This window comes from Xenopus laevis, chromosome 7L, assembly GCF_017654675.1.
Source record: "Xenopus laevis strain J_2021 chromosome 7L, Xenopus_laevis_v10.1, whole genome shotgun sequence".
Classification (NCBI taxonomy): Eukaryota; Metazoa; Chordata; class Amphibia; order Anura; family Pipidae; genus Xenopus; species Xenopus laevis.
The window spans coordinates 76,092,642-76,112,330 of record NC_054383.1 but is presented as its reverse complement, the minus strand read 5'-3'; the positions used below and the strand labels follow the sequence as shown (position 1 = coordinate 76,112,330).

At 39.1% G+C, this 19,689-nt stretch overlaps 1 protein-coding gene across 1 annotated transcript in view; it reads right to left on the bottom strand.

The window, feature by feature from the left end:
- The window catches only part of LOC108695821 (V-set and immunoglobulin domain-containing protein 10-like 2), a 36,887-nt gene extending 23,773 nt beyond the window's left edge, over positions 1 to 13,114 (bottom strand). Inside the window, exons 1-4 of the mRNA XM_041569035.1 lie at positions 13,054 to 13,114; positions 7,961 to 8,254; positions 5,651 to 5,923; positions 2,845 to 3,120 (exon numbers count right to left, since the gene is read on the bottom strand). Of these exons, the coding sequence (XP_041424969.1) occupies positions 2,845 to 3,120; positions 5,651 to 5,923; positions 7,961 to 8,254; positions 13,054 to 13,114 (904 nt within the window). The remainder of the gene's footprint in view (positions 1 to 2,844; positions 3,121 to 5,650; positions 5,924 to 7,960; positions 8,255 to 13,053) is intronic.
- Positions 13,115 to 19,689: the final 6,575 nt, after the last annotated feature.

Sequence of the window (19,689 nt, the reverse complement as noted above, 5' to 3'; positions counted from 1 at the left end):
CATACCTACAAGGAATAAGGATGTTTATTTTTAGGTATGTCCACAGTATAAAAGAGCTTATATATGCTAGTTTTGTACAGCATTATCAAGCACAGGTCTGCCATTAGTCAAAGCGGGAAGAATAAATGCAACAAACAGTCAACTTTTGGTCCTGCAAGTTTTCAACTTCTATCATTTTTTAATTTACCATTAACTTATGAGGAGTGTAAAGCGAGATTGAGTTCTCCCTATGCCAGAACAATTCTACACTATGCACCATATCCACTTCAATTTAGAATCATTTAATATTATGCATAAGCCAAAATGAAATAAGAACCCAAATCTGGGAAACATGCAATATGATTATGTGATTTATTTAAAATGCACAAATTACACAGCACAACAACAAATACAGAGACATTCAAAGGTCATTAATTAATGTGAAACGCAACACAATTATTAATTGGATAGACGTGTGAGGAAGTGCAATAAAAGCCTGCATATCAGCATGTGTATGTCTGAAAATGTTGTTTTTTTTTTGTTTTTTTTAAAAAAAGGTGCTGTAAAGTGTGATATGAATCAGTAAGACACAGACAGACAGGGAACAACTTCTCATGTCACACTCTGTATAGATTCCAAGGTTTGTTCCATGTCTATGTTTTATATGGAATACTGCAGTGGCTTTCAGGGTCACAAAAAAAATCTTTGATTCCCTACATACTCTTTATTCTCTTTGCACTACTACTTTTCCAAAGGATGTATTTTTTAGATATGCAAACAGGCTCCCAGTAAAACCATTCCCTACATATGACTATGTGAAAGAATGTTACAAGAATAAATTGATAATAGATCAAATAAAGAATGAGTATAGTAATGAATTTTCACATATTTGTAGTAGAGTTGATTTTAATGCATAGTTTTTAGTGTATTTGCAGTGTATACAGATGTCTTGTAAGCTAATGCAAGCAGTAGTCTGAAGTCATTGTTGCCTCCATCACCACCAACATTTAAGAGCTGCCAATCTCAAAATAGTTTGTGTGTACCTAAAAGTTATAATAACTATTTTGTATTTCCTTTCTAACAAAAATTGCAGTGGCCCTGTCTTGTTTTATGGCTCTAATTCTAAATTAAGCATCAATATCAACCTGTAAATGTCAAAAGAATCAAGATAATAACAATCATTTTGATGAAAGGCTCATTTACAGCACCACAGGATGGAAAGGCCAGAAATTAACATAAACAAAGCAAAAAAAAGCAAACAAAACCACTTTAAAATGTATGAAAACCATAACTCTGTGATATAAATTAAGTGCAGTAAGTGAATCATGTCTCTATGGGAAAAAACAGTCAACGTTTTGTTGGTAAAGAGCAAAGTATCAAAAGAAAAGCTACACACTCATGCACATCTACACTGTTTAAAAAATAAGAAATACAATACTCAACACACTGGGAGCTGAAAAAAACCCTTGGTTCAAGAAATCTTAGGTATCTACTGTATGTATATCTCATGATGGTATGGTGACTTTTATGCCAGTGGCTTTAGATTGGATAGCTTTCCCCGCATCTCCAACATAGATAGTCTACATGCTAAAAATGTGGGAAACTAGAGGGTTCTTTAATCCATAAATTTTGGGGTACGAAAGGTATTCCCTTTTGACATAAGTAAAAAAAATAGGTGGAGAGAGTGACCTTTGAAAAGTTTAGACTGGACCCAGAGATATCTGTGGTGGGGGACTGGGTCCCTAAACTTGAGAATCCAAATCAACAACAGATAAATCATATCCTAACTGCTGCAAGAGGGGTCAGTGGTGTAACTTTCGAGGAAGCAGACCCCCCGAGGAACAAGGGGCCTGGACCGTGGGGTCTGCTTCCTCTAAAGTCACTCTGCTCCAGGTAATATCAAGTGCCAGCTGCAAACTTTTCGCAGCGACACACATGCCCGCGTTAGCAAGTGGAGAGGGGGATGGTTAAACATTCTACAGAAAAGATATAGCATTCTAGCTTGCACTATTGCAGCTAATCTAATGGCAATAAAATGCCTCAGTAGTTTTCCTTCTCCTTTAAGACACATTTCATGAAAGAAAATGGTGTATAGAAATAACAAAAGGCATGTGGTAGATGTGCTCATGCCATACAAGATATATATATATATATATATATATATATATATATATATATATATATATATATATATATATATATATATATATATATATATATATTTGTGAAAAATTTCCATTGGAATAGGAAAAATAAAGCATGATGTCATGGTGTCTCCATAATCTATGCTAGTGGTTCCCAAACTGGTTTACTTGGAAGGGCTTGAAGCAGGGGAGGCTCAGCCTGAATGCCAGTTACAGTAAGGTTTGAGGATAATGTTTGCTCTTCTAAATACATCTGAAAGCTCAGCTGTACTAGATATTTTTGGAATTGTGTCAACAATCAACAACAGTTTCCAATATTTGTCACCTAATTCTAATTTTCAGTCCATGTCCTACAATATTTTTTTAATGGTATTTAAAATTCCACCTGATTCGGATAGCAGTTAAAATGCCATAGTGGAATATTACATATGATTTCACTATTCTGCTCCTGAACAGGCCCACACTGGTGCTTATATTGGTCTTTTGATGAGAAAATGGGGGGTGGGCAAAAAAATCTGATTTCAACATCTCGATAAAATTAATTTACACAATGAGCGTATAAAATATTTAGAGGTGCTGTAGCCAGTATGATGAACAAAACATGAAATAAGAGAAGAGTTCAGCATTTAATCACTATATGGGCTTTTTTTCATAGGTACTTATATCTGGTAGATTATAAATAGACACTAATTAGTTCATATAAAGCATGTGGCTCACTTACAGTACACGGTGAGACTGACAGTAAGTGTTGTGTGTGTGTCCAGGTGACCATTCTTTGCCAAGCAAGTGTACATGCCAGTGTGACTTCGGGAGATCTTTCGAATGATATACATCTGGCCATCATAGACCTGAGAATTGTTATAAAGCCAGACATATTGGCAGGGAGGATTGGAAGAGGCTATGCAGTTCAGAATGACCTCTTCCTGCTCATTGGCTGCAAATCCATTCTCACTAATGGCATATGGCTGGATACTGATGACTGGTTCATCTGGGCCATCTGAAAGAAAAATAAACCATTATTTATTTAAAAGTTGATTAGAATTAGCCATTCTATACTAAGATTTACTTTAAAGGTGAACAACCTCTTTAAGCAAATACCACTATTGATTATATTAAGCAGCAATATGAGCAGCTTACACAAACATAGACATTGGGAAGCCCATTTATCAAAGGTCGAATTTTGAATTCACTTGTATTTTGTTTAATTCAAATATACTCACAATTCAACTGTGAGATTGTTTGAGAAAAAAATTGAATGTCCAATATTCGATCGAATGGTTTAGACCCGAAAATTCTAATCGTATTCGATTCATCCGAATCAAGTTTTTCTCCCGAAAAAAACTTCAATGTCACGAAGGCTATCTCCAAATGGCTCAACGGACCTCTGCCATTGACTTGTAAATGAACTCGGCAGTTTCTTATACCTCAAATGAACTCATAAGTAGAATGGTTTCTAATTTAAAGGAGAAGGAAAGGTCTTTTTACTTGGGGGTGCCAAAAGTTAGGCACCTCCAAGTGATCGCATTTACTTATCTGAAACCCTGGGTCGGTGCACCTATTAGGAGAAAACTACACCGGCCCAGGATTCTTACAGCGAGCATCACAGAGAGATAGTCTATCAGCTTCTTCTATCTTCAAATTTCCCGGGGCAGACGCTAGTGCAGTTGAATGAAATAGCTGGCTTTTTCGTTAAAGTTTGGCTTTTACACTACTGTGCATGCACAGCCGCAAGAGAAAAGATGAAGCAGAAGACTAGCGATCTGTGGGGGACTCTGGAAGAATCCCGGGCCAGTGCATTTTTCTCCTAATAGGTGCACCGGCACGGGGTTTCAGGTAAGTACATGCAATCATTTGGGGTGCCTAACTTTTGGCACCCCAAGTAAAAATACCTTTCCTTTAGAAAAAACTTAAATCAGTGAGTTTAGGGTTAACAACCGAAAAATTCGAATTGATCGAGTTTTTGGCAATAAAAAACCTCACATAGTTTGAATTGAACGAGTTTTCAGATGAAACCCACAGAAAAAACTCGAAAATCATTTAGGCTATTTACATCTTCAAATAGTTCACGGGACCTCTGCCATTGACTTCTACATGTCCTCGACAGGTTTTTGATGGTGTATCGGTTTCGAGCTATTTTCAGGGAAGGGGTATAATAAATCTCTAAAAATCCAATTTTTAAAAAAAAAATAAAAAAAATAAAATAAAATTTGTCACAGAAAACACAACTCAAACTTTTATAAATCTGCCCCTTAAAAATGAACCCATTCTGTATTAAGGACAGAGGGCTGTAGTTAAAAAGAAAACAATTATCAAACTGTCTCTTTAAAAAACTTCAACTTCGACACTTCGCCACCTGAAACCTGCCGAATTGCGATGTTAGCCTATGGTAACCTCCTAGAACCTATAGCCAACAGTTGGCTAAGTTTTGAGAAGTCAAAGTCAAATCATACGATTAATTAGTTTGAATCGTTCGATTCGAAGTACGATCAAAGTGCGATAGTAGTACGATCGTAGTACGATCGTTCGATCATAAAAATCCTACAAATTCGACTTTGAATGTCGAACTAGCCTATTCGATGGTCAAATTTCTACGTTTTTTGCACTTCGAAATTCGACCCTTGATAAATCTGCCCCATAATGTTTCTGGGTTACGGATTGTGCCATGCAGCACTAAGGACTAAAAGGCAACCCATAGTGGCAAATGCTGCAGAGAGGGGCTAAATGGTTCAAATTATTTCATAAATACGCTTTAGTCGTTATTTCGTTTTATGGGGTTAACAATGTTGCAGCTAAACATTTCTATTTTTCATTTGCAAACAATTTACTTATGCTGTATGTCACAGACTCACTGGAGTAATCACTTGTAGCAGGAGAAAACTGCTCTGTTAAGGGAGCCACTTGGTCAAACGATAACAACAGAATACAGCACTGGTTACATAATTTGACTGAAATACTAAACAACAAGTGTTTTCTGCAGGGAAATAAATCAGGCTAAGTACATTTCAAGCCATTTATTATTTCAAAAATACCTAATTTGAGGAAGATTTTCAAATTTCCACTAGTTAATCTCACAACTATGATCTGGTATCACCCTAAACTAAACAATATTAACCACTGATTCTGTGCTCCCTAGCACTCAACACCTGTTGATCAGATGATGGGAGAACAGATTTCTATTTAACCCAATCGGACATACTACTAAAAAGTAAACTATTATGAAAATGGTTTATTTACATGCGGCAGGGTTTTACATATGAGCATATGCAATATATTTTTATAGAGACAATAATTGGGCAATAAATAAAATGTTCCATATTTCAGTAGTTTTCATACATGCTGAGAATTCAGTTGCTATAGATGTTTTATTGTCAAATTCTGTTACGCAAACACCTCAGGGCTAAATTATTATTATTAATTATTATCTGCAGAAAACTTGTTTCCTCTTTGAAATAAATGAGTTGGGCTAAATAATTTTATTGATAAGCAATGGCAAACATGGAAAAAAGAGAAAAGACAATGTTACTTACAAATGACTTCCAGATAATGTCTGATGCTAACCTGCTGATTCACTGCATTTTTGACAGTGCAGGTATACCAGCCTGTGTGGGATCTGTTCACTGCTGCCAGGACAATGACACTTCCTGAACCCTCCACAGGAAATGTTCCCTCCTGGATGACAGTTCTCTGCCAGATATATTCAATTGGACCTGTACCATTTTTAACATCGCAGCTTAGCATGACTGGAGATCCTTCCTGGGGTACTGATACATTAATTTGTAAGGTGGGGGTCAAAACAGGCACTGCAAGACAATAACAATGTTTTGAGACAACGGCTTCTTGTGGGGCCTGCAGAAGAGAACATAGGTGCACCCTATTATATAGTGAATAATGAACCCCTATTGTAAAATAAAAGGTTATTATAAGCTACTAAGAAGTTTCCAAGGTGAGTTTTAATAATCTCATATTTAACAAGGGGTTACATTATTTATTACATTTCAAGTTTCAGCATGGCATGTAACAGAAAGCACATCACTAAGAATTGCTAATAACTGATGACATACCTATGCACCATTTACAAAGATATATTTTACAGGATATTCAATGTTCTTTTGTATATATAGCAAATAATGTTCTCCCTATTGTAAAATATGAGGCTATTATAAGTTACCAAGTAGTTCCAAGTCCATTATGCAAGTCATGGAACTATGAGGTGACGTCTAATATCTTCATATCGGTAATCATTTATTCGGATACACAAGTTTCATGTGGCAGAAATGATATCACTAAGCACTGATTATAACTGATGACATCATCAAGCTCTCTTTGTAAGGATATAATTCAATGTATTATAGATAAATAAATCCAATTAATCTGCAATCTACAAAACAAGATCAATATGTTCACGTGTCAGTATCGAGTTCTATTTGTTGTACTTTTTATGCAATTAGAAATGTGCCTGCAGAGGTGCTAGATATAAGAGTTACTATTAGCACTTACAGGCTTCTTTTGCTCAATGAGAGCGCACTCTTTTTTTTTCCAGATATCTCCAGGTGTCATGGAAGCAGAAGATTCCTCAAGAGGTACCTGCCTAGCACTAATTCCCCCCAGTTGCACCCCAGGCAGGTGCCTCTTCTGTCTACCCTTGGCTCTGGCCCTGGTACTTGGGATGACTCTAACCTCAAGCCAAAAGGCAACTGTTACTAATCTGTTCATATAGCATTTACATATAAGACGTGGCTCTCCCCTGGAATATTCTAAGGAAGCTATGATATGCTAAGAGACACAAAACACTCCAAAGTCTATTAAGCCATAGGGCGGAGTTAAATTACATACTTCTTTATAATGTGTTCTGCCCCTTACACCGGATCGGGTCATTTTAGGCCCAGCTGGCATAACGATGCAGAGTCCACCTGCTCTGTGTATGTGCAAACCTTGAGCCTTTCATTAGTAAATCAACCCTTTTGTCTCTTTTCCTTTTAATAAAAAGTAACAATATTGTATATAACAATGTTATATACTACACTTTCCTTCTTCACACAATCTATTAGATATGCTGGTTTGTGAAAACCTTGCCCCTTTCATTAGTAAATCAACCATTTCGTCTATTTCCTTTCTTTATAAAATGACATGAACATTATTTCTGCACTTTCCTTCTTTACACAATGGACCAGATTCAATTCAGTGATAAAAAGTTGTCTCATAGTTTATCATGTGAAAACTCATGGAAAAGATTCAATTCGATGAGAATTTTTTTTTATCCAAATTCAGTTTTTTCCCATAGACTTTAATAGAGTGTTCACATGATAAACAGTGGCATAAGTTTTTCTGAATTTAATTGCATCTCAAATTGAATCTCATCCATGAGATAAAACTTTTTCTCATTGAATTGAAATTAACCCAATGTGTCAGATAAGCTGCTTACTAGTGTTATGGATTGCGTGGCATGCTGAACTGTTCATGGCAGATTGCTAGAGGCATTAATGTATGGCTCAACTTGTATATCAGGCCTGCATGTAACCTAATGTGCTACACAAGTCAGGACATTACCTACCAAACCTGTACCCATATCAGAAGCCGATGTACTTGAAATGATACATATCCTGTTTGTGATTGTTGTGCTTCTGTACTTTTTTGTAACCCCAGTACTTATGTTCTTACAAACTTATTTTCTTGTAAGCATATGTATATATACAAACGTTGTTATTCATTTTACAGACTTAACCCAGTAGTGATTCTTGATTTGACATTATGGCAAATTTAGTATTTGCTCAGCCCCACGGCATTTGCTAACAAAAACAACAGAAATGGAACAAGAATAGCACAGTAGTTATTATTACCTAATACTGCGAGGTCGATGTATGTAGTGACTTCTTCTGTATGGCACATGTAACGTCCTTCGGCTACCATCTGTAGATTGTCTATAACCAAGTTACTTCCATTCAGACTGACATCTCCCAGTAGGACAGCAACACTCTGCACTCCATGAAAACTAGTGGCAATTGATACAGGTTTGTCTGTTCCATACTTTATGAAATACCAGAAGTAAATGGAAGGAGTATCATCATCGTTACACTTGAGTTCCACAGATTGTATGACCACTCCATTTATAGTCAACTCTTTTGTTACCTGACCTGGAATAAAGTGGCAGAAGTGGAAAATATTAATAAGCCATATTGGTAGTGGCATACAAACAAAACTTTTTTTCCAAGATATATCTTCATAACCCTTTAATTGCTGGGGTGCAATATGTTTTGTACATTCAAATGTATAGAACCCAGAAGTATAGGGCCTAAGTTCCTGGCAGTTAAAAGGTTAAAATTAATAGCGAATGGAGGGCACACCAAAACTTTCAAAAAGTAATTAGAGGTGCAAGAACAAATGTTACCCCTACCAAAGGTAACCTATATCAAGGGGAATCCCCTTGACAAAGGCCTTGGTGCCGAAACGTTGGGGCCATTCTCATTTTACTGGTAGGTGTATCCGCTCCTTGTTGATATCTTGCTTGCCATGTATAATTAAAGGGTGGTTGATATTGTATGCTATTTTTAATATTGTATAAATTATGCCGTGTGCATTATGGCGTTGTTCATGTAAAGTATTTTTCTCTGCATAAAAGTTAAAAGGTTAAAAACAAGGTAAGAGATGTTTTAACTACTGTGAAGTACACTTTTTATGGAATCAAATTATGAAAACACATCCATTTCTCTACAGGTAGAAGGCAGAATTTTATCACATCATGCAGCCAGTCAATCAAAATATCTTCTAATGATAACTACAGTTTTTATAGCTGACAGTTTCTATTAGCAGAACTGTGTTATTATCTGTATTGTAATAGAATGGCTAACAGAATCCCTGGGAAAGTCCTGGACGAAGTTTATATTTTTCCCAGGTTTCTGTTAGAATGGTTCCGGGCCATGCAGCCGGTCCAGGTTTTCTTGGAGTCAGGTGGGCTAATTTAAACAGCTTTCCCAGTGTGGGACTGTGTGTGTGAGGAGCTGAGAAATAGACTGGGTTTCCCATGATAAGCTGCAACTACAGTATATGGAGGATCACCAAGTGACTGAAAGAAAGAACTGGAAAAACCCTCCTATGAGACTGTGGATTGAAGTTTAACAGAGGACTTTGGGACTAAATACAGCTAGAGCTGTAAGTGCTGGACATTGTTGTTTCTATAAACACCAACATCGGTGTTTAAGCGGGACTGCTATTCCTATATTGAAGCAAGTGTGCTGAGCCGGTTTTATTTTTTTTGTTTATAATAAAAGCCAGCCAAGCTGCATAAAACTTGTAAAGTTGGCCTTTGAATTATGTTTGTGTGCTTAAACCGTGCTGTGCTCTTGATTCCTGCTAACCTGAATCTCACAGTATGTATATACTGTACAAATTGCAATGTATAGCTGTTACAGGTATCAGTTCAGCCAGGAACAGAGCTGAGTGGCCATATATGAATGAAAAGTACTGTTGTTTCCATCTCAGCTTCAGGGTTGCAACATCTGAAGCCATTGTCTGACTTGATATTCCACTCTTTAACACTCTAACATATTAAAATATAAGGGCAAAAGATGCTTTCTTTAGCCATTCAAATCAAAATTACATACACCAAAATGCACTTCAAGAATTTAATTTTTTGATGTTAATGTTCTTTTTGTCCCTTTTGGCATGATAATTAAGGTTAAAATCACTAGGATGCTTTAACTGTGGAAATACAGTAGTTACGTATGTAGCATACACCTTAAACACATCTTTGAAATACAATTTCCGGCATTATTACTTGTCAAGGCAGTAGAAGATTATTACAATAGTTTTTATAGCTGAAAATCCTAAAAATAAATACCTAATAAAAATAGATTGATTTGGAGGTGGAGGAAACACAACGGAAAAGAAATACTGTGAAACGATCGTATACCTGCACATTGAATGTTCAAAATAAGAACACCCTTCTAAACACTGTGTGAACAGATATTTTATGTTAACCTTTTTATATTCAAGGGCTAAGTTTCTTTCCCGGCACATCATTTTTCAAAGACAACACTTATACATAGTAACATAGTAAGTTAGGTTAAAAAAAAGACACATGTCCCTCAAGTTCAACCTTTTAACTTTTTTTAACCAATCATTATTTACTGTAGGTAGGGAAGATGTTTAAAAACTATGCTGTGTAATATACAAAGGATATTAGAGATACACAAAGACACAAGAAATATCTGCTTAGTCTTAATGTTACACATTGCTTGAAGTTGTTGCTTACCCCAAGAAACTGATGGGAGAAAATAAAGAAGTGCTAAAAATGTTTTAAAATAATAGCTCCTTATTAATCCATGATCCATTTCTCCATGTCGCAGGAAGATGAAGCCTTCAGAGTTACCAGACTTGACTACTTTTCTGATTGCTTAATTATCTAGGTTCCCTGTCAGATCCCTCCAAGTGCTGTGCAATCACTACTGATGGAATGTAAGACTATACCATTCGGTTTGTCAGTATCCTATCTACATAAGTGTATCTCATTTGGCTCGTATTACAGAACAAGGACCATTCCTGAGAGTAAATTATTCACTCTTCTACTTTAATCTTTGTTCCTGTTACACACTGTTGTCTCATCTTAATCTATTATGCAGGAACCAGGGCTGTAGAAATACAATATCCAGCCATGAGTCCACCCATTCAACTTGAAAGCATCATTGCTCATGTGATGTGGTTTATGTAACAATAATGGAAACTCCAACTACCTAATTGTTGTATGTTTGTTTAGTACTGTACATAAGCATGCATGTGTGTAAATGAGCTATAAAACTAGAATTCTGGTAATAACATTAGGGAACAGATATTTACAAGTTGCGTTTGCGGGAACTTGATGCTAAAAAAAGTGTGTTTAAATGGACATTATAGGAACAGGTTACTCTGCTCACTGAACATCTTATTTGTGGAAGCTGACATAATCTTAAGGTTGGCCACTAACAAGCTAATTGTTTGTGTATTTGTGTACAAAGGGCAGTTTATTCCATTGTCCGCGATGGAATAACAGGGTATCAAAGCACAGCAAAAAGGTTCATTCAATAAATCTTATAAAACATTGCCTTATGCAATTTGTGTCAGAAGGCACTTTATCACAGCAAAACAGATAAAGTTTGTAGAAACAAAGTTTGTAGGCTCAGCCACGTGAATATATCCCTTGTATCTATGTATTTAATTTTTCTACACAACATGTTTCAGAGCCAAACCCCTTTAACAACTTTAGGGTTAAATACCCTAAGCCACCCTTTAGTCACATCATAATGAAGGGCCATACAAGTTGGTGAACTACAGTTTCCCTCAATCCATACTGGAACATACTGTTCAAAGACAAAACAAAAAAAGACATGATAGTCCAGGGTATAAAAATCCATCCAAAAGTGTGTAACATCCTCCATCCAGTGTGGACATATAGAGGGTAATGTAATAAAAATTGCAAAGAGAACAAATTTATGAATAAAAATTTGCATGTCAAAATGTAATAGTCTTCATTAGACTTTTATTGCATTGGGAATCTTAATTGCACATTGTGAACCTTTAACACCTGCATGAAGGTGGCATAAATTTTTGGTGCAAACGTAACAACTTTTTCATGAAGACATTTTATTACATACAAACTATAAGATTCACAATCGTTATACTACTCTCACGTGAGGGGCAAAGTTTTCACAAAGGCAAAATTATTCATTTTGCTAACATTTATTCGCATTGTGAACGAATTGCAAATGTTTTTTTGTGTTAGCGACCAATATTAACACTAATAGTTAGTGTTAGGGTCCCAATAGAATAATTCAAAAATTGTTCAAGCAATAAAAGTTCAAAAATATCACAAAAGAGAACTGCTCACAGGGAGCCTATCTAGGGTCCCATATTATATTGTTTACAATCTTTTAAAATATGTTAGTATAGCATGGGGAGGCACATTTATCAAGGGTCAAATTTGTAATTAATGCAAGTTTTTTAAAACTCCCATAAATTCGAAATTCGGCAAATCGAAAGTTTATTAAAAAAATCAAATTTTTCCAACTAGGACAAATTGAAACAACCCAAAAACGCAAATACAATTCGATCAAACTCGATTTGAGTTTTTTCTCAGAAAAAAACTCAAATGTCAGGAAGGCTGCAAAGATCTCCAAAATGATCCCTGGACCTCTCCCATTGTCTTAAAAAGCTTAAACTTAAATATTTTTAGGTTGAATTCAAATTCTTAAAGGGCCAGAGTGTGATTAATCTCAAAAATAGAATTGACACTTTTTAAAAAAACTCGAGTTTGGATAACTCCCTAGTCGAATTCGAAAGTTTTGACTATAAAAAAATGTGTATTAAAATTTTCAATTCGATCCTTAATAATTCTGCCACTAAGTGTGCAAACAGTAGGTAACTATCTAAGGCTCTTATATTGACATTTTCATAGTAAAAGAGGAAACTTACAGCAGCAGGTCAGTTCAATTCAATATTTCATATCTATAGGATATCTATTAATATTTCAAAAGAAGATTTGATACTCCATGTTTCATAAATAACATTTGGGTGTAGACTAACTAGATGTTTAATCCAAAGGGCTTATTTTTTTTCCAATTCCATTATCTGTTTCCCCCCCAATGGCCTGGTCCACTACATCCAAGTACCTTAGCTGTGATATTGAATGTTTATTTTCAACAAACCAAAGTCTGGGGAGGGGTGCTCTCTATGCTTAGGAGGAAGCCAATGTGCTACCTCTATAGTTACTCCACTGCAACAAAATGTCTAGTTCTGATGGAGTTTTTGTGCTCTTTAATTTGGTGTTTGACCAGATGAATGGTCTCTCCCACGTACACCTTACCACAAGCCACTGGTAGGGGATCACTGCTCTAGCACAACCTATCTATTTTTAAAAGGTTGTTCCTATACATGGGTTTACAAAATAGGTCTGTTTCAATACCTCCATGTTGTACTGAAATCCTAACATCTAGATAGTTAATGGTAGAAGTGGAATGATCCATAGTGAATTTGACTGTGCAATGTAGTGTGTTGGTTGAATGAATCATTTTATTAAGATGCTTTAAGGGCCTTGCCATAATATTAAGATGTCATTAACAAATCGGAAGTACCTAGGTATACATCTGGCATAAGGGGTCAGGAACATTTGTAATTTATTTTTGGTCTGATTGGTTCCTTGTATGTTTTTATTTTTATATGAACTATTATCCCTGAAGAGACCAGAGGGGATCGATGGTTGTGGAGTCCAATTGAGGCTTTGATTCACCTTGGAATCACTAACTTTTTTATTTCTACCTTACTGCAGGTATTAAGACTTGTTTTTCACATTTTCTGTTTCTATTCTATCGCCTTTTTCCTGGTGTAAACTAGTTTACATAGCTCTATAGTTTTCATATAAGATTTTAATAAACGCCTTTTACGCCTTATATTATAGAATCTTGAAAACAATGATGATACAGTAACTAAAGTGTTCTGTTCCCACATGAAGGCGAATGAAGGTATAACTAACAATAGCTGTGTGACTTCCTACCTTCGTATCCAAGCAGTGGGGCAGACCGGACCGGCAGACGCTCAGGTTGGATGGATTCAAACGTAGACACAGGGATGAAATCAGCCTGGGTTTATTTGATCCAGAATACAGCAATAAACGGTGATACAATACTGTTCTGTAGTAGTGGTATCAATACTGTCCTGTATATGACTTTCCTGAGGCTAACTGCTGGTCAAAAACTGATGCCTTCACAAGCCCAAAATGTCTGAATGTCCAGTCACACAGTAATGAGGCACTGAAAATGGCTGCCGGAAGTGAGAAGGACTGAGCTGCAGAAAACCACGCCCCTGAGAGGAAAAACTTTACTAACAAGAACAGAGGTGTGCAGCATGCACATTTTGTCCAGCAGAAAGCAGCAGTACAACAATGCACAGAAAATAACACAGATAAGAGGATTGATAATAATGTAAGCAATTAACAATGAGGAGAACAGCACACTCCCCGTCTGAAATTTACTTTGGAGATTTCACTATGACGAATGTTCATGAAATATAACACAAACCTGCAACAAAACATGTTAGAATGCAATAAACATAACAATATAGTTGGCTTTCTTGGCTTGTAATAGAGAAGATGTCTATAGTTCAACTTCAGTCCTGTTCATCCTGCAGGAACGTTCTCGATTGGTAATATCAAAGTGAGTTCGTTAATTGGCCTTGCGAACGTTTTAAGCTCGCCCTTCCTGAAGATCTTCAACTCCACTTTTCGGACTTTGCCATCCTTGCTAGGGAAAACCTTTGTAATTAGTCCCATAGGCCAGGCAATCCTTTCAGTTTGTTGCTCCTTCATCAATACAAGGTCTCCTTCTTTCAAGTTTGGTTTTTGGTGTTGCCATTTTCTTCTTCCTTGAAGAATATTGAGATACTCCTTTCGCCATCTGTTCCAGAAATAATCCGCCAGGTATTGTACACGTTTCCAGTGTTTTTGGTAGATATTCGCGTGAGTAAATTCTTCACTAGGCATTAGTATATTCTCGGTTTTTTGGGTAAGTAGAGTAGCTGGAGTCAGTATGGCTGGTGTTTCAGGATCCATAGACACTGGCACAAGGGGTCTTGAATTGATAATAGCCGAAACTTCAGCAAGAAGGGTGACAAGAGTCTCATGTGTGAGTCTTGAAGAGTTGACATCCATCAACATAGAATTTAAGATGTTGCGTGAGATCCCGATCATTCTCTCCCAGGAACCCCCCATATGGGAACTATGAGGAGGATTGAAGATCCAGGTGCAACCTTTCTCCGCCAACAGATCTTGAATGGGCTTGGTGTCGATGTTCAGTTCTCTACAGGCTCCAATGAAGTTACTTCCTCGGTCTGACCTCAACTGTTTCACTGGTCCTCTGATTGCGAAGAACCGTCTTAAGGCATTAATGAGACTGGATGTGTCCATAGATTCTATCACCTCTATGTGAACGGCTCGCACACTCATGCAAGTAAATAGCACAGCCCAACGTTTACTGTTTGCGTGACCGCCTCGGGTTCTGCGTGCGGACACCATCCATGGCCCAAAGACGTCCAGGCCAGTATAGGTGAAGGGCGGTTCTGAACATAGTCTATCTGCCGGCAAATCAGCCATTTGTTGGTGTAGCAGTTTCCCTCTTGCTTTGCGACAGTGCACACAGTCATGCAGTATTCGGGCTACAAGTTTTTTCATACCTATAATCCAAAGACCTGCAGACCTTAACTTGCCTTCGGTGATTTGTCTGCCCTGGTGTTCAGCCTTTTTGTGGTAGTGTCGGATCAGCAACACGGTGATATGATGTTTGCTGGGAATAATTAGAGGATTTTGTTCTGCAACTCCTAGGTGGGCTTGATTCAAGCGACCACCAACTCTGAGCAGGCCAAAACTGTCTATAAATGGATTTAGGTTGGCGAGAGGACTTTTTATAGGAATCTGCTGTCTGGTGTACAAGCACTTCCATTCTACGTTAAATTCTCCCTGCTGGACGTGACGTATTATGAGAGACTCGCTATGAGAAATGTCCCCAGCAGAGAAGGGTTTATGGCAGACGTGCCAACCATGACAATCTTTATCTTCCTGAGCATTGCGATAACATCTAGCGATGTGCACTAACCTTGCAATAGTTCTGATGAGTCTCATCCAACTGGAGAAACGTTCAAAGCGATGACAATGGAGGCTGGAGGCTTGCTTGCTTCAGTGACTAATGCACTAACTTCAGCGCGGATTTCTGGATCATTATCCGGATCCTGGATGCTGAAATCTTCCTGTACACGTTCATCCGCCTCTCCTAGCAGAAATTCTGGACCTGTAAGCCAAGAAGAGTTAGTAAAAGAACCTATAGACATAGGCCTAGTGGCATGATCTGCTGGATTGAGTTCGGATGGTACATAGTGCCATTGTTCAGGTTTGGAGGACCTCCTGATTCTCTCTATGCGGTTACTGACATACACATAAAATCGTTTTTTCTGATTGTATATGTAACCCAGAACGACCTTACTGTCAGTGTAATACTGGACTTCATCTATGTCGCCATCCAATTCTTGTTGTATGAAATCCGCAATTTCCACTGCTAACACGGTCCCACAGAGTTCAAGTCTAGGAATAGTATGATCAGGCTTGGGGGCTAACTTAGCCTTACCAAAGACAAATCCAACGTGATTTTGATTGTTGGGGTCTGTCACCTTCAGATAGGCCACCGCTGCTATGGCCTCAGTGGAGGCATCCGAGAACACATGGAGTTCCTTCTTTACGCTAGAGGTAAGTGAGGTTTTAATATAGCATCTTGGGATGCGGATCTCATCTAAAGCACACAATGATTGCTTCCAGGCTTCCCATTTTTGCTCTTTATCAGAAGGAAGAGGGGTATCCCAATCCTTGATGGTTTCAGAAAGCTGTCTCAGTAGGGATTTACCCTGTATAGTGATGGGTGCTACAAATCCCAGTGGATCGAATAGGCTGTTCACCACGGATAGGACACCGCGTTTTGTGAATGGCTTGTCTGCACAACTTATTTGAAAACCGAAGGAGTCGGCTGAGAGATCCCATCTGAGGCCCAAGCTCCTTTGCACGGGTGGACTATCCTGTCCCAGGTTAATATCCTTGAATCCAGGTGCATGATCACCCGACTCGAAGGCCCTCATCACGGCCAGGCTGTTTGAAGCTATTTTGTGCAGTCTAAGTTTAGCTTGGTACAACATGCCTTGGGTCCTTTTCAGCAGATCGATAGCCGCTTCCTCAGTTGGTAGTGATTTGAGTCCATCATCTACATAAAAGTCTTTTTCCACAAAGTCTCTGGCATCTGTGCAGTACTCCGATTCTCCTTCTAACGCAGTTCTCCGAAGGCCGTACGTCGCTACGGCAGGTGAAGGGCTATTTCCAAATACGTGTACCCTCATTCGGTACTCCACCGTCTCTGCGTTGGTGTCATTGTTCTTATACCACAGAAACCTGAGGAAATCCCGGTAGTCCTCTCTGACTACAAAACAGTGGAACATCTGTTCGATATCAGCAGTGATGGCGATAAGCTCTTTCCTGAACCTCATCAGCACTCCGACCAGGTTATTTGTCAGATTGGGACCTGTAAGAAGGACATCGTTAAGGGATTGAACTTGGTGTTTGGCACTTGAATCGAAAACAACCCTAATTTGATTAGGTTTCCGTGGATGATACACTCCAAATGAAGGCAAGTACCAGGACTCGTTGTTCTTTCCTAGGGATGGAGCTGGTTCTGCGTGGTTATTACGGAATATTTTATCCATGAAGGCAACGATATGTTCTCTCATTTCAGGCTTGCTGTTCATGGTACGCTGAAGAGAGTTAAATCTGGATAGCGCTTGCTCTCGATTGTTCGGGAGTCTTACCCTGGTGGCTCGGAAGGGTAATGGAGAGACCCAGTGATTGGTTTTGTCTTTAAAGAACTCACTGTCCATTATCTTGACAAACTCTCTGTCCTCTACTGACAAGGCTACTTTATCGTCATCTTTGGTTGTGCGAAAGACCGATCTCCCCAAGTTGTCAGCAAAGAGGGGAGAAATGATGTCAGGTGGTTGTATGAGGTCTGGAGACTTCTCTTTCACTTCATAGTGATGAGGACACGGCTTAATGCAAGTTGTGCGTCCATCTCCACGCACGTACGTTTTGAAGGAGTTAATTCTTGGTTGATCCAAGCATACATTTCCTATGACTACCCATCCCAAGTCCAGTCTCTGGGCATATGGCGCGTAGTCGGGACCATTACATTGTTGGCGCACCTTGTGCACTCTTAGATTGTCTCTGCCGAGCAGGAGTAGAATCTCTGCGTTGTTGTCCATAGGTGGGATAACGTTGGCAAGGTGCCTTAGGTGTGGCTGGTGAAATGCAGCTTCTGGGGTAGGGATCTCATCCCTATGGTTAGGTATTTGATCGCATTCGATCAGTGTTGGTAGGGGTATTTCTGTATTCCCATTGATGGGAGAAGCAATGAATCCTTGTGCCCTCCTTCCGCTAGTCTCTATGCGGCCCGAGCAGGTGTTTAAGATGTAGGGTTCTGATGGTCCCTCTATTCCAAAGGCATCGAAGAATTTAGGTCCTGCTAGGGACCGGTTGCTTTGGTCGTCAATGATAGCATACATTTTTACTGCCTTTTCTGGTAGTCCCTCTGGATAGACCTTGATTAGGCATATTCGGGCACAACATTTCTCACTCTGGCTGTCGCCACATACTTCCAAACATGAGCAGGAAACGGCGGTGGCTGAGTTAGCGTGATTCTGAGGCTCCCCGCCATGACTTGGAGCAGGACTGGTGGTGAAGACAGCTGGTGAGTCTCTGGTGAGTGGAATTGGGTGCATAGCTGAGGCATGTCTTTCACTATGACACTCCTCACACTTGATGATGGATTTACAGTCCTTAGCCATGTGCTCCAATGAAGCGCAGCATCTGAAACATACCCCAAGCTCGCTGAGGACTTTCTTCCGCTCCTGTATGGTTTTAGATCTAAACCCTCTGCATTTGTTCAGTGAGTGTGGTTTTTTATGAATGGGACATTCACGATTGAAGGACTTGTCTCCTGATGAGGTATTGTACTGTTTACCCGTGGGTGCTGCAGGTGATGGCAGGTTAGTCTTTCTGACACTCACGCTGCTCTTAAAGTCTCTGTTTTTATGCAAGACACTTTCATACCTTGAAGATGGTGTCGCTGAAGCTGCAGTGTTGAACTCCAGGAAGTCGAGGCTGGGGTCATTCCTCATCTGGGACTGTTCATCGATGAATCTGCAGAAATGAATAAATGGGGGAAAGGTGACGTCATGCACTCTTTTGTACCTTGAGACTGATGCTGCCCACTTTTCTTGCAGACTGTAGGGTAACTTCACGACGATTGGGTTCACTCCATGGGCTGTATCCAGGTAGCACAGGCCGGTCAAGCGAGGGTCTCTTTTGGCAAGCTCTAATTCCATGAGGAGATCACTCAAATCCTGAAGCTTATGGACATCCTTGAGATTGATCTTTGGGACGTTCTGCAGTCTCTTGAATAGGGCTTTCTCTATTGCTTCTGCACTGCCGAATGTACGTTCGAGTCTCTGCCAGGCGGCAGCGAGACCTGCTTCTGCTTGTCCCACATAGACAGTTCTGAGGCTCTTAATACGACTTGTGGAGCCTGGGCCCAGCCATTTGATCAAGAGGTCGAGCTCCTGCTCTGCGGTCAGGTTGAGGTTGGCAATGGCGGCTTTGAAGGTTGCTTTCCAGGCTCTGTAGCTCTCTGCACGGTCATCAAATTTTGAGAGACTTGTGTTAATTAGCTCTCTGCTCACCATAAACCTGGCAAACTCGGACATATCCGATTTCTCACTGCTTGTTGCCATGACAACTTGTGATGCCCCCTGGGCGTGTGGGCTGCGTGGCGTGAAAGGGTGAGATGCTTCCGGGTAGAATGATGTTGCTGCAGGGTTGAGCTGTGGTCTAGTCTCTGTAGATTGTGATGACTGCTGCTTGAGCTGTGGCGGTAGGCCGGGAAATGCCGGGTAGCCTTTTTGCTGTAACACCTGTCCTTGAGAGGGCACATCTGGGTGAACATCATCAGGTTGCTCAGGTGCT